Source organism: Tasmannia lanceolata, unplaced genomic scaffold (assembly GCF_043159265.1).
Source record: "Tasmannia lanceolata isolate RefF3 unplaced genomic scaffold, GAP_Taslan_0.1 ptg000008l, whole genome shotgun sequence".
Taxonomy (NCBI): Eukaryota; Viridiplantae; Streptophyta; class Magnoliopsida; order Canellales; family Winteraceae; genus Tasmannia; species Tasmannia lanceolata.
Window position 1 is genome coordinate 33,470,908 of NW_027518685.1, and position 13,828 is coordinate 33,484,735.

Genomic DNA, 13,828 nt, shown 5'->3' on the forward strand with positions numbered 1-13,828 from the left:
AACATTCTAATGGTGTGCCATGCATTTGCATTTTTAATTTCATTGCTGAATATTTTGAAATTGATTGATAAGAAAAAAAAAATGCAAAAAGTGCCGTGTTCTTTTATTATTCCATTATTGTAGGAATTAGTATAGTAAAGTTCATGTTACTCGTTTTTATTATTTTGTGAGTTACACGTTGCTTCCATTGTGTGTTCGTATATAGCATATTATCTTGTATTTGATTGGCTGGATTTTCATGTTTTGCGTTTTGTTTGGCATGGCTATGGTGAATTACAATCAGATGCTAGACCTATTGTTAGAGTATAGGAAGGGACAAGATCGATCATTTATTATTGGAGTGTGCAAAGAAACAAGATGCATTGTTTGAAGAAGTTTGTGGCCTTAGCCGAAAACGGGATCAAATTAAAGCTCAACGATACAAATCTCCTTCAACGAAGAAGAAAAGTTTTCAAGAAGGGGAGAGGGTTGGCAAGGGGCTGAAAGATAAGCCAAGGGATCATCTTAAATTGAAATCAAGACCAAGAGTGAATCAGCCTTCTTCTCCACCATCACGATCAACCAAGGTGAATTCCAAGCCGTCTCCTAGGATTGCCTTTACTTTCCCTTGTTTGGCACACTATGAGGACGACCAAGACTACCAATATACAATGCGTATGCATGAAAAGAACTCCAATGTTGATGAAATTGTTGAGGAAAGTACACATGGCAGTCCCACACTTGTAGAATGTCCAGAAGACGCCGAAATTGTTATTGTTTTGGAGCCGGTTCAGCATGGCATCAAACTTCATGATCCTAGTGACAATGAAGTGGCTTCCACACATAAACAAGAGACAATTGAGCAACATGACAGCAAGGGTTGTTCTAAGCCTAAGAAAATAATCACATGCAAGAAGACTTCGATGAGGAAAGTGTAGAGGCCAGTCATGTGCAAGGTGAATGCAATGAAGAGTTTGAAGAGACTCTTATTCTAGGGAAAGATGAAAGTCATGTAGATGAAGGGTTTGACATCTTAGCGCATGGGGAATACCAAGGAGTCAAAGACATTCATACTTTGGATGCGGATGAAACCAATGTTGCGGTTGATGGTCTTCATGACTTGGGAGATTTATCCTAGTTATGATCATGGCGAAATACTGGAACAAGACTGTTTTGGGCAGCAAGAACTCTTGGGACATGAAGATGGAAATGAACCTAAAGAGGAAGTTGACACTTATGCTGATTATGAAGATGGATTTCATAACTTTGACAGCGTGGCGGAAGTTCTATCATTGGAGAATTACCATAAAGATGAGATTGACAGCAAAGAGTTGGGAATGTTTCCAAGGCATGGCATAATTGATGGAGAGGAAGCCTCTAAACTTGATATTTGCCAAATTAGTGAGCTTGAATACTTTGAGGATGCTTATGGAGATGAGCAATTGCAACCAGAAGAAGAGGAATTTAGTCACATTGAGGAGACAGATATGAGACCGAAAGAGGAAACTTTTGGCCATGGTTTGGAGAATAAAAGGACTGGTATTTTAGAGTGGAAAGATGTCATGGTGCTGCCCACATATAAGAATGCAATTTATGAGAGTTTCTATGAGGTTTATCCTATTGAATTGCACCATAGACCTCTCATTTCATATACATTTTTCCATGGCAGGGATTTACACCATAATGGGGACTTCTTTGGATCACTTGTTTTGTGGAAAATTTGTTCAACGAACCAAACGCTACTACTTTTTTTTTGAATGGACCAAAACACTACTACTGGGCAATGGAAAAGGAAGAAGTGCAAAGTACCGGAAACGGATCATATACATATTTGATCCTGGCAGGGTCTAATTTCACACGGCCGATGGGAACTTGAGACGAGTTCTTTCAAGAAGGAGAGTTTGATGCAGGAGCATCCCCTTAGCAAAGCTACATCAGCCATTCATCGCCCTTTACTCTAGGATTCTTTTCTTTTGTTTCATTGGATGTAGTCATGTGGGGGTAAACTAGGCAATTAGTACTAATTGTCATTTTTTCATTAAATAAGGGTAGTTTAGGGATTTAGGGTTGTAATGGGCTATAAAAGCCAATGAGCTCTCATTTTCAGGGCACTTTTGGAAATCGGAAGGTTGGATCTGAGTTCTTCGAGCTCCACCATCCAAGTGAAGGAGAAAGGGAGCCCTAAACAAGCACTTACAGTGTGTAGAAGTTGCCTGGATCTTTCATCTTCTTCTTGCCTGTAGCTGTTTGTATTCTTTGCTGCAAGCAAGGAGCTGATATCATTTCAGGAATTCAGTGAGTTCCTTTTGTCCCCTCACGATTGGAGCAGATTACTGAATTTCCATGTTATCTGATAATACTAGCATCTATCCATTTGGTCTTATTAAAAACTCTATCACCGGAGCTTATGTGCTCTGAATTTCAGTTAACTTCAATTTCTGAGTGATGATTGAATAAACAGAGATTTCATCTCTATTTTAGTTTTTGGAAGAATGATTCATCCATTTGGTTCTTAATAATCTCTAGATCTGTTCCTAATTGGGCAATAATACAATCTGGTTCAGATTTAGCATTCTCTAATGACATCGTTTGACATTTTGAGGATTAATTTTCGTGAGTGTCTGAAATGTGCATATTCTTGATCGATTTGGTGAACAAATTACTCCAAGGAGCAGATCTGAGAGGTCAATTGGTTAATTTTGTCTCTGAGTTAACGAGCAGTGGCAAAGAGGTCAAAAAAAAAACCTAACTCAGAATCTGTTTGTGTTAATTCCTCTTAGAATTTCTTGCAGCAATTAGATGTTCTCTTGAGTTTTAATACCAGTGATATCGCCAAAAGTCAGAGAGTCAATCGAAGCAGCCCCTACCATCGGATTTCTTTGTGAATTCTAGCTTCCGTGCCATAAATTGCTCTACATCACAGAGTTTACAGAATGACATAGTTGTTATAACCGAGAGTCGTAGTTAGTTGGATTTGGTTTTATTGATTTGGTTTACAGACTTTAGTTTATAGTTGGGTTTGAGTTGAATGATTTGGAATATTGATTTGTTATTTGGGAATAAATAGGATTTTAATTGTTAAAGAAATGACGATTTATGGAAATGCTTTGATTTGGATAAATTTTTATATCGCTTCCGCTTATGTTTAACTTGTAGTGTTTAAAAAAAAATATGTGGTACTTTAATTGTTTCGTAGCAACCTCAGGCAATGGAAGATGGAAGCTGGGTCATTACACCTTTGGATGAATGCAATCACTCGTAAACCACGTGCATCAGGTAACTCCGAGGGGACTCAAACTCATTTTTTTTTATATTAATTGCATTTCTTGATCTTGATCTCTCTTTTGGTCTTGATTCCCTATTTTCGTTCTCTCTCTTCCTCTTGGCCCATTCATTTTTAGCTGCCAAGTGTTCGATAAAAGTCCAGTTTGAGTCTCCCTTAATTAAATGTCTTAGGTAAGTTAATCTAGAGCCCTTCAGGTGTTCAGTAAAATTCCTGATAGAGCATAGGATCACATCAGAAATCGACTCGGGGGAGTCCACGATGACGCAAGGGAGTTTTAAAACTATGGGTCGAACATGGTGGCACGGGCATTTGACTTTAAGGTGCCAAATAATTAGAAAGTAAAGATAGTGACTATTTGATTTTGAAAACATTTCCTTCCAACACATGGTCCACAAACTCCAACTCAGGAAAGAGAAGCACCCAAAGTCATCATATAAGCACAGTTCAAGAAGGGGAAGGCACTAATCATTTCTATGTGGTGCCTTGCTTATTTCCTGGTTGGGAAATCCTATAAGGATGACCCGGCTCTAAATCGAGTAAATGGGATATTTCTAGTACGGACATCTAATTTCTCATCACCCGCCCGCAAAAAGAGGACCATAAGAAGATTACTGAAATTATAGCAATTAGGCAAACAAACTTAGTCAGAACAAATAGGAACCATGCGTCTAGAGAACAAGAAGCAAACCATTTCTCCCAATGTTAGATGTGATTACACCATGAAACTAGTCCGAAATGATAACAAAATAAGAATCACTAAGGGGCCGTTTGGATACGCAGATTTTAGAATCTAGGTTTTAGTTTGAAAACAGTGTAAAAGAAGGTTCATGATCAAGCTGCTGTTTGCTGTCCTGACAGCATTTCTTGGATGTTAAGTAAGAAATCCAGGTTTTAGAAATCTCTCCCACATCCTGAGATTTCTAAAACCTGGAAACATGGGACAATCTCCTGCTCTCTTGCTGCTCTCTTGCTGTCAGGAAGAAGGGTGAGAAATCAGAAAACAACGGTTGGTCTCTTTCTTCTCTTGTCTCCCATCTACAATTTTGAGGAAATCCAAGATTCTAAAATTCGTGTATCCAAACAGCCCCTAAAAGTCCACAAACAATAACCACAGAAGCTGCAACAACAATGTAATATAGTTTGCACACAAATTAATAAACAAAAATAACAGAAGTAAAGATAACCAAAATGATGGTAATAACAAATATATAAGCAATTGTTCCAAAATCCATTATTACTCTCTTTCTTATGCTTCGTTTTTCTTTAATTCGGTCAGCAATTGGGACAGAAATGCCAAAGTCAAACACCTTTCTGGCATCTAAATCCAAAAGCCCAAAACTCTCAACCTAGGAAGTATCTATACATGGAAATCAAAATCAACCCAATTCTGCCCTCACCTCTCCCAATAATTCAAATCAAAACACAAAAAAGGGAAAGAAAAAAAAACATGACTTATAAATTATAGTTGGAGGAGGTATTGTAAGCCTAGCTCCAATCAAACAACTTTATGAAGTCTAAATCCAAAAACCCAAAACTCTCAACCTTGAGGGGCCGTTTGGATACAAGGATTTTTTTTATTTTTTTTTGGATACAAGGATTTTATAATGCAGGTTTGTAAAATCCTTGTTTTTATAAGCTAAAACCAGGATCCTACATTTTCAGGATTGTACAATTATAAATTTCATGTATCCAACCAGACCCAGAAAGTATCTATAATGGAAAGCCAAATACCAGTCCAAATTCCTCCCTCACCTCTCCCAATAATTCAAATCAAATCACAAAAAAAAAAAAAAACAACATCACTTATAAATTATAATTAGAAGAGTTATTACTACAAAGAGATGCAAGAATAGGATTCAAATTACCTCAGCCTTAGTAGACGCAGCCCCTCCAAGATCCCCCATATGAATTTCACTCCCCTCAGTATCCATCATAATAGCAACAGCATAACCCTTCTCCTCATTAAGCCTCCGAACATGGCCAATAACCTGGCGGTGCCACTCACGCGTACCATGACACATATTGATCCTCGCAACGTTCATCCCACCCACCGCCAACGCCTCTAGCTGTTCAAACCCACATGTCGCCGGCCCAATTGTGCACACTAACTTAGTCCTCCGCGTGCTCCGAAATCCATTCTCCTTCAACTCCGCCTCCGTCACCGCATCAACTTCGATGATGCTCGTGTCGGCCGCCGGAGATCCGTTGGGGGAGACGAGAATGCGGGAGGAGGATTCGAGATCGGGGGAGATTGCGGAAATAGGGTTAGGGTTAGGGTTATGGAAGATGGAGATTGGGGTTCGGCGGAGAGAGAGAGGGAGGAGGGAGGTTTTTGAGAAAGGGAGTTTTGAGAAGGATCGAGTGTGGGAAGGGTTTGATAAGGGGATTCGGAATTGGAGAGATTGGGCCATGAGAGAGGGAGATTAGAAGATTTCCGTCGGAAATTGGGGGATTTGTGGGTGTGAAGGAGAGATACTGAGAGAGGGGAAGGGTTTTATAGAGAGATTTGAGAAGGATGGAGGTTGAGGACGGCTTTTACGAAGGTTGATGAGGGAGTTTCAGCTTTGGAGTTGTCGCCCGAGAGAGAGAGAGAGAGAGAGAGAGAGAGAGAGAGAAGGAAAACATTAAAACGGGATTTGGTCTGGAAAATAAAGACGGATGAAATTGGCCAACGATTTCACCATTTCCAGAGTGTCATCTTGTCCTCTTGCGTATGTGTTGCCTCAGAGGATTCTGTCTTGTTTTCCAAGACGAGATCTCGTTTTCCTAGCAGACCTTAGAAATATCTTGAATTTTTTATGAAACTTTTTAGTTCTATTTTCCAATTTTGCATTTTCTTTCCTCGGCCACCCTCTTCTAGTGTAACAACAAGAGCACTAGCAAGTGGTAAATACACCAAAAGGGGTGGAGGGAGAGGAAAGGGGGGATGAATATATGACTTCCCTTTCTAAAACGTTTTCCGTGGAAAGTTTATTCGGCACGTAGAAACTTTTTTGGGAGATGATTTTTTCGCTCCCTCAATAGGATAATGCGCCCCTCTTGTAACATAAATTGTGCGGCAGACTTTAACGCTTTTTGACGTCAAATCACGGGGCGCATTATACTACAGTGGGGCCGTTTCACTGAAACATTTTTACGGTGGACTTTTTTGACACCTCATGCATTGCATGGGTGGGGCCATCATTTTACAACACACGTATTCACAACGTGAGCCCGCCCATCATTTTACTCCAATCGGCTTATAAATTTACATTAGGCTCCTCAATTTTTTTTATAGGTATTGATTGCACTACCGTCTTTTGATAATCGCACAAACTCAGCTTGTTGTTTATTGTTTTTAACCGGCTTCTGACAGTTTTTTGGGAACTGTATAACCTTCGATAGCAGCGTAAATAAGAAAATACAAAATGAGTGAGTGCAATTATCAAAACATCGTAGTGCCAAATTGCCAATATAGCCTAAATTTATTTATAGCTTTTAAATACCTTAGATTTTCAAATAACTGTCTCTATTTCTATCTCATAAAAAATTAAATTATAAAAAGACATATTTTTGTAGAATAATCACCATGCATAGCACGTCTTATTATTTTCTTGTATATATGATAGGAAAACATGAATTGTCATGCCCGCAACGCTACTTTATAAAAACCATTTATATGAGATTACTATTAAGAGGAAGTCTAAACTGAAGGGAGCCCTTGCTAAAAAAGGGCTCCCCCATTGGCTACACATCACCATCATGCATTAATGATGGTGATGTGCAGCCAATAGCAGAGCCCTTTTACCTCTTTTTTGCAAGGGATCATTTCAGTCTAGAATTCCTCTATTATTAATTGCTATAAAACGTATCTTCCTATTGGGTGGCAACTTAGGTTATGTGTAATTACTATTAAGTAGAATTATGAAAATAAACCAAATCCGATTTTCAAAAATTCACAATCGGAATTCATGAACTATATAAGATCCCACATTTCTGTGATAACATGCAATAGAGGATGTTAAAAGACAGATAATGCGCCTTTGATATTTCTTTCTATAATTCGAAGTAGAGAAACCAAGTCTTGAAGATGAAGAATCTCATCACATTTCAGTAATTGTACTTTGTTTTTAAAATACAGAAGGAAGGAGGAAAGAGGTTACCTAGAGCCCACTTACTAGGAGAATAATCAATGAAACATAAAGGAAGAAAACATAAATGGAAATGCAATAAAATGATCAACAAAAGACGAACAAAGCGTAAAGGTGTGTTTTGGATGTACTGGCAACTTTCTATATTTTATCACTCCCTCTCGGACAAATAATTGATTTAGGCATCGGTTTAGAACACAAGATATCAAATGCATGGTCGGGAAGGCCTTTGGTGAAGATGCCAGTAAGTTACCATGTACCATGAACCAAATGAACTTGGAGAGTGTCATTGACGACGAGCTCACAAAGAAAGTGGTAATCTAACTAAATGTGTTAAGTGAAAGCCATACAAGTTGTATTTCCAAGAGGCATTAATCTTTTTGTATATCTGCTGATAATAATATTTTACCGAAATGCAAACATCATTTTCAAGTACAGACAATTGGGAGAAATTCTTATCTTGTTGTAGTACTTTGATAAACTCTCCAACTGAAAATGCATATCTTAAAGCTTAGAAAGAATTACAAGATAAGTTTAAATAGAGGGTGATTGCTATCAATTAAATTTCTAAAACTTGGCTTCCCCTTTAAAGAATATTTTGTGAAGGCATAGATAGAGAAGAATGTGCATTTTCAATTTTTGAACCGTATTACCTCAAGAGTAGAATGTACACATTCGCAACTTAAAAATACTTGCAACTTTCAACTCATTGATCATGTATCAATGCTATCAATGTCTGCATTTTATATGCTTTTCCAACAGTATGAGCTATCTATGTCTAATCCAACTTCCCCACATGCACGAATCACTTTACTGCTACCACAAGGCTTCCTTGTGCTCACAAGATCACATATTTGTTGGATGAATGCAAGATGTTGCATCCAAGTGATGTTTACCGACAATGACAAATAGATGGTTGAACAATCGATCATTTAGATTGTGTTAAAAATAGCCAATGAGAACAAATGAAAATGATGCATGATAGAGAATTTGCAGGATGAATACCCAAAATGTCGAATTCTATTTCCTTCCCTCCCCGTCTCACTTCTAATCATACGTGGTTCCCTCTCATCTTCATCTGCAGGTTGGTCATGGTTGCTCCTAGTTTCCTCAGCAACTAATTGCCTATCAACCTTAGCAATGAAAGCATGCTCAGGCATTACGCCCATTATGAAGTTGTGAATACAATAACATGCTATTGTTGGAAATTTGTTTCCATTTAGGTGGCCCATAATTGATACACCTAAGATGTGGGAAATATTAGACTTTTGTAAAGTGGGTTTTTGGCTACTAAAGATAACTCTCATTAAGAATCCTAAATAAGAGTATTAGTGTAATTGGGAAACCAATTACATTCCTTCAAGCATATATACGTGTGTTGCTTAATGGGAGCAACGATTATATTCCTTCAGAAACTTGGGTTTAGGGTTTTCTCTGTCTGGTCTCGGATCTACCATGGAACGGCCCATGATTCCATTGATCTGAACATAAGGCTTGGATAGATCTGAAGACTACGTCAGAACCGAGTCTATCGTGTTCGTCGTGGAGCGTCTTCAACCGTTGGATCTTGTGCATCGTCAATCGCTTCTATCTGATCATCATGGCCAGAGGTAACGATCTTTCCTCTTAAGGTTAATTAAATTTCTAACAGTTAGTATCAGAGCAAACCTCTGATGCCTGATGATCGATCGAAGCATGTGCCTTGATCAGAAATTAATTTGGTTTTAATTTATTAGATTTATTGTATATTCCCTATGTTGGATCGACTTTGGAGACGGCCAAAATAGTCGGATCTCTAATAAAGAACAGAGATCTTGGGGAATATGATAAATCCATTGTTCAGGAATATTTCATGAGAAATCATGTAGTGTAAATCTGTATTGTTTATGGTGGGACCTATACACCGTCAAGGATTCCTGTCATTCATTGCTAACCGTGGGTGTTGTTCACATCGCGGGAAATTAGAGAGCAATGGATGGCTGGTGGTTGTATTTAAAGCGGGTCCTATTATGGATTCCACACATGGACAGTGGAATGTGTGGATGACAGGGGCTATTGAGAAATGGGTTTCAAGAGATTTTGGGTTTCGTTCGGGCCGCGGCCGTCACCTCTTCTCTGACCGGCCGGTACAGTGGTCCACCGACCGTTGCCGGATTTCCGGTTCTGCAAGATTCTGTCCGTCCAGCGGCAAGGGAAGCCATGGCCGTGACCCTTTTGACAAAACCCAATCGAAATCATTTGGGTTATACCCTTTCTGTGTAACTTTCTATTTGGAGAAGGAGAAAGACATAATTATCCTTTTTCCATTTAGTAGGGCATTTTAGTAATTTAGTATAATGCCTTTAAGTTTGTCAATACGGTAATGGGGCATGATGATTTTAGAAAAGATGAGGGGCATGATTGTAATTCCACTAAAAGAACCACTTTTGATTTTACAATCGTACAGCCATGTTGTTTTGTTTTGTTTTAATATACATATATATAATATTAGGTTATTACAATCATGCCACCATTCTATTTTTCTTTAGCAAACAGCAAGTGGGCAATTGTGACTCTTTAGGCTTGAATTTTGATATTTGGCCCCACGTCCGATCCCTAAGACTAATACCTTGTTTTCGATCCAGAAACTTGGGACTGTAGACACCCCATTTGGACTGGACCATTTTCCCCAAAATCGAATAAATTTATGAAATCGAGTAAATTCCCGAATGAAGTTGAGCCGAAATCTCGAAATTAAAACTCCCTTTCAATCAAAAGGGATAAAAAATACATAAAAATTCAAAAACAACAAAAACATAAAAAAACAACAAAAGCATTTTTCGAAAAGCTGTTTCGAACTACGTTGGCTTGATCCCTTTTCACAGGGTACGTAGGCAGCTTGAGACCGTCATCCCAAGTTCAGTCAAACTTTTCAATAAAATCATTTAAACCCTTCAAAAAATCATTCAAACATTTTCTAAAAAATCTTTCAAACCTTTCACACCAAAAATCAAATTGGGCAAGGATGAATGATTACCAGGTCACTCGGAGCCTTCCTTTCATTTCATTTCCGATTTTGATCCTGGTTTTCCGGTTTTATCAGTTTTCTGACGTTTTATCGGGTTTTGGGACGGGCGACGACGTAGCGTGGCCCCTTCATAGGGATTGTCCTCGCTGAGCCCAACGATAGGCTATGACGATCGTGAGACTTATCCGATCTTTAGCGGATCAGGATCGCCGAGCTTGATTCATTAGAATCGCTCCCTGAGCCTATCGTACGCTCCCTTTTCTTTTCCCTGGCATTCTTGGTCCTCATGTACCGTTGATTTTCCGATTCATTTCTTTCCTTGTATCTTTTAGCTCATTGTGTGTTTATCTTTGACTTCTTATGTGCTACTGTTAGCTTGCTTACTTTCCTAGCATGAGATTGATTATTATTTTCTTAGCATTATCTCTTACATAGGCTCGCATGCTAGTGTGTTTATTCTATTGCTTTGGTAGTTTACTGCTATGCTTATCTGTCCTCTCACCTGCTACAGCATTTATTCATCTTATCTTGATTATCTGCTTAGCTGTAGCTGTGCGTGCGGATGTTACTGCTTTCCTAGATGTGATGGGTTAGGATTAGATGCGGTGAGTTATGATTTGGATGTTTATTTTCTTTTGCCCATCTCCGGGTCATGCATGCTTAGATAGACGTTTTCTCGGGGATACTTGTTCCCATTTCACATGATTTTAGCCCAAAACTTTTCAAAATTAATTAAAAATGGAATAAGAGACCATGTGCTTGCACTTGGGCAAATTGGGGGCGCTTAACACCTTCCCCATCTGTCATCAGGCACAGACTTTTGTATCTTTGGTTATCCGTTATAACAGAGTATTTCATAGGATCCATGGCCTACTTCCTTGGATGACGACTCTTCTTTATTATAGGTACATCTTGGTTCCGGGCTAGTCCTTGAATTGAGAGATATCTCATTTATATCGCCACCCATGCTGTGTGTGGCACTATTTCGAGAGCTCCTTGCTAGAGCTCTCCTTCACATTGTGGAGATCTTAGAGGATCGGCGTGGGATCTTGTGTCCCTCGCCCACCGTCCTCGGGATCAGGGCCCACAGGGACCAAGCCCAGAATCAAGGTAACCCCTCCCAAAATCACTGTTTAAGCCCAAACATAGAAATTAAAGGCCCATAATATATTTATAGCATGGAAATAGATTTTTTAAAGGCCCAAAATGAATTTTAGGGCCCAAGATCAATTTTTTAAAGGATGCCAAAGTCGATCCTACGACCCGCTCAAGTAGACCATTAACTTGGATCCTTGGATTTAGGCCATATAAAGCACTCCATTGGTCAATCAAGAGTTCAAGCTCAATGGTTAAGGTTTCATCATTATGGGTTTTTAGTGTATAAAGTTGTTTTGGAACCTTAAGGTTTGCAAAGCATATGTTTTGCAAGGCCCACTTATGGATTATGTTTTATTTTGATGTGTGTGGATGTGCTTCTAAATGGTTAGTATGGGATTAATGTTTGTTTTCTTATTATTGATTCTTATGGAATTGTAATTTTGATATCCATACTCTGCAGTTAGTACCTGCCCTAAGAAACCCCTGTGAACTGAAATCGACCCACTGGCATATGGTTTCGGGCCGATGAGTTGATTCCGGTTCTCTTTATGTCACATAAAGGAGGATGTCAAGACAACTTGAGAGCGGCCACAACATCTTAACTTGTATTGGCATTCGGTGGTTAATTTAGACCATTGGTTGCACTCAGCCACATCAAGAGAATTCGATGTGTGTATGAACTATGGATTTATTGATTCTATTCGATCTAAGGCAAGAGCGTCCAATGGACTCGGGAGTAGCCACAGCATCCTGGGCCATGAGGAGGTTCTCGTGGAGAAGTGCAACGGCAAAGTGCACTATGCCACATGGGGTTTATCGATTTGCATTGAATTAAGTGACACAAGGCATTGTGATCAGGCAGTGAAACGTGATTGCTCGGCCCCACAAGGAAGCAATCATGGTTCACTGATTGATCGGTTGAGGTGATCAGTTTTGGGGATATTTTTAGATGCCCACAGGTATAGGGATATCTCTGGTTTTACAACTGGTTGACCCCATAAATAAGGATTCTGGCAAATTGCTAGTGGTTGCAACCTTTGCCCACAGGAGGGTTGCAATGACACATTTTATTTGCAGCAAATGTCGTTAACGTGGGTTGATAACCTAATATATTTAAATGGAATCTAGCACGCATTTTTATTAAAAATTGCATGTTTTTATGTTTTATAGTTGCCCGTTCTGCTATGTTAAGTAATGAAGCTACTCATATTCTCTTTCTAAATGGGGAATATTTCTCGGACTGGAAAGATAAGGTCCTGCTTACATTAGGATGGATGGACCTTGATTTGGCTTTCCGTGTGAAAGAACCTCCTAAACCCACGGAAACCAGTAAGCTAGAGGAAAATGATCTGTATGAGAGGTGAGAGAAATCCAACCGATTGAGTCTTCTACTCATGCATAGCCATATAAGTAAGAGCATTAGGGGATCCATCCCCAAGTGCGATAAGGTCACGAAATTTCTTCATGCTGTGGAAGAGCAGTATGTAAGTTCCGATAAGGCTCTGGTTGGCACCCTAATGTGCAGATTATCTTCTTTAAAACACACTGGAGAGAGAGGGATCCGCGAACACATCATGGAGATGAGAGCTATAGCTGCTCAACTCAACTCACTGAAGATTGAGATTTCTGAGTCTTTCCTCATGCCTTTCATACCCAGTTCTCTTCCAAGCTAGTATGTGCCATTTAAGATCTCTTATAACACACATAAGGCGAATTGGTCCATAAATGAATTGTTGACCATTTGTGTTCAAGAGGAAGGGAGGCTGAAGCAGGAGAAGTTAGAAAGTGCCCATCTAGCTACTCATGGAAATAAGTGAGGAAAGAAGGGTCCAGGTGTTCACAAGAAGAAGCATAAGAAACCGTCAGCTCGGTTTACTAGTGATAAGGATCAACGCCCTTGCTTCTTCTGCAGGAAGAAATGACACATCAAGAAAGACTGCCCCAAATATGCAAAGTGGCTTGAAAAGAATGGTAATCTATATTCATGTGTTTGTTATGAATCTCATCCTGTTGATGTCTTTCGTGATTCATGGTGGATTGACTCTGGTTCCTCAATCCATGTTGCCAATACCATGCAGGGCTTAACCAACCACAAAACCCCAACTGAAGGTGAGCAGTTCATCTATTCAGGAAATCGGATGAGCTCACGTGTGGAAGCAGTTGGGTCATATACACTTGAGCTTCAGTCTGGTTTTAGTTTGCACCTTGAGAGAGTCTTTTACATTCCATCATTTTTTAGGAACTTAATTTCTGTTTCCAGACTTACAGCTTGTGGTTTTTCGTTTAATTTCTTTGACTCTACATTTGAGCTATCTAAAAAAAACCATT

The 13,828-nt window shown here is 39.2% G+C and overlaps 1 protein-coding gene across 1 annotated transcript in view; it reads right to left on the reverse strand.

Annotated features, from left to right (window-relative positions):
* The window catches only part of PKP-ALPHA (Pyruvate kinase family protein), a 34,168-nt gene extending 28,290 nt beyond the window's left edge, over positions 1 to 5,878 (reverse strand). The window contains exon 1 of the mRNA XM_077389324.1: positions 5,131 to 5,878. Within this exon, the coding sequence (XP_077245439.1) occupies positions 5,131 to 5,676 (546 nt within the window). The 5' untranslated portion in view covers positions 5,677 to 5,878. The remainder of the gene's footprint in view (positions 1 to 5,130) is intronic.
* Between the last annotated feature and the right edge of the window lie 7,950 nt (positions 5,879 to 13,828).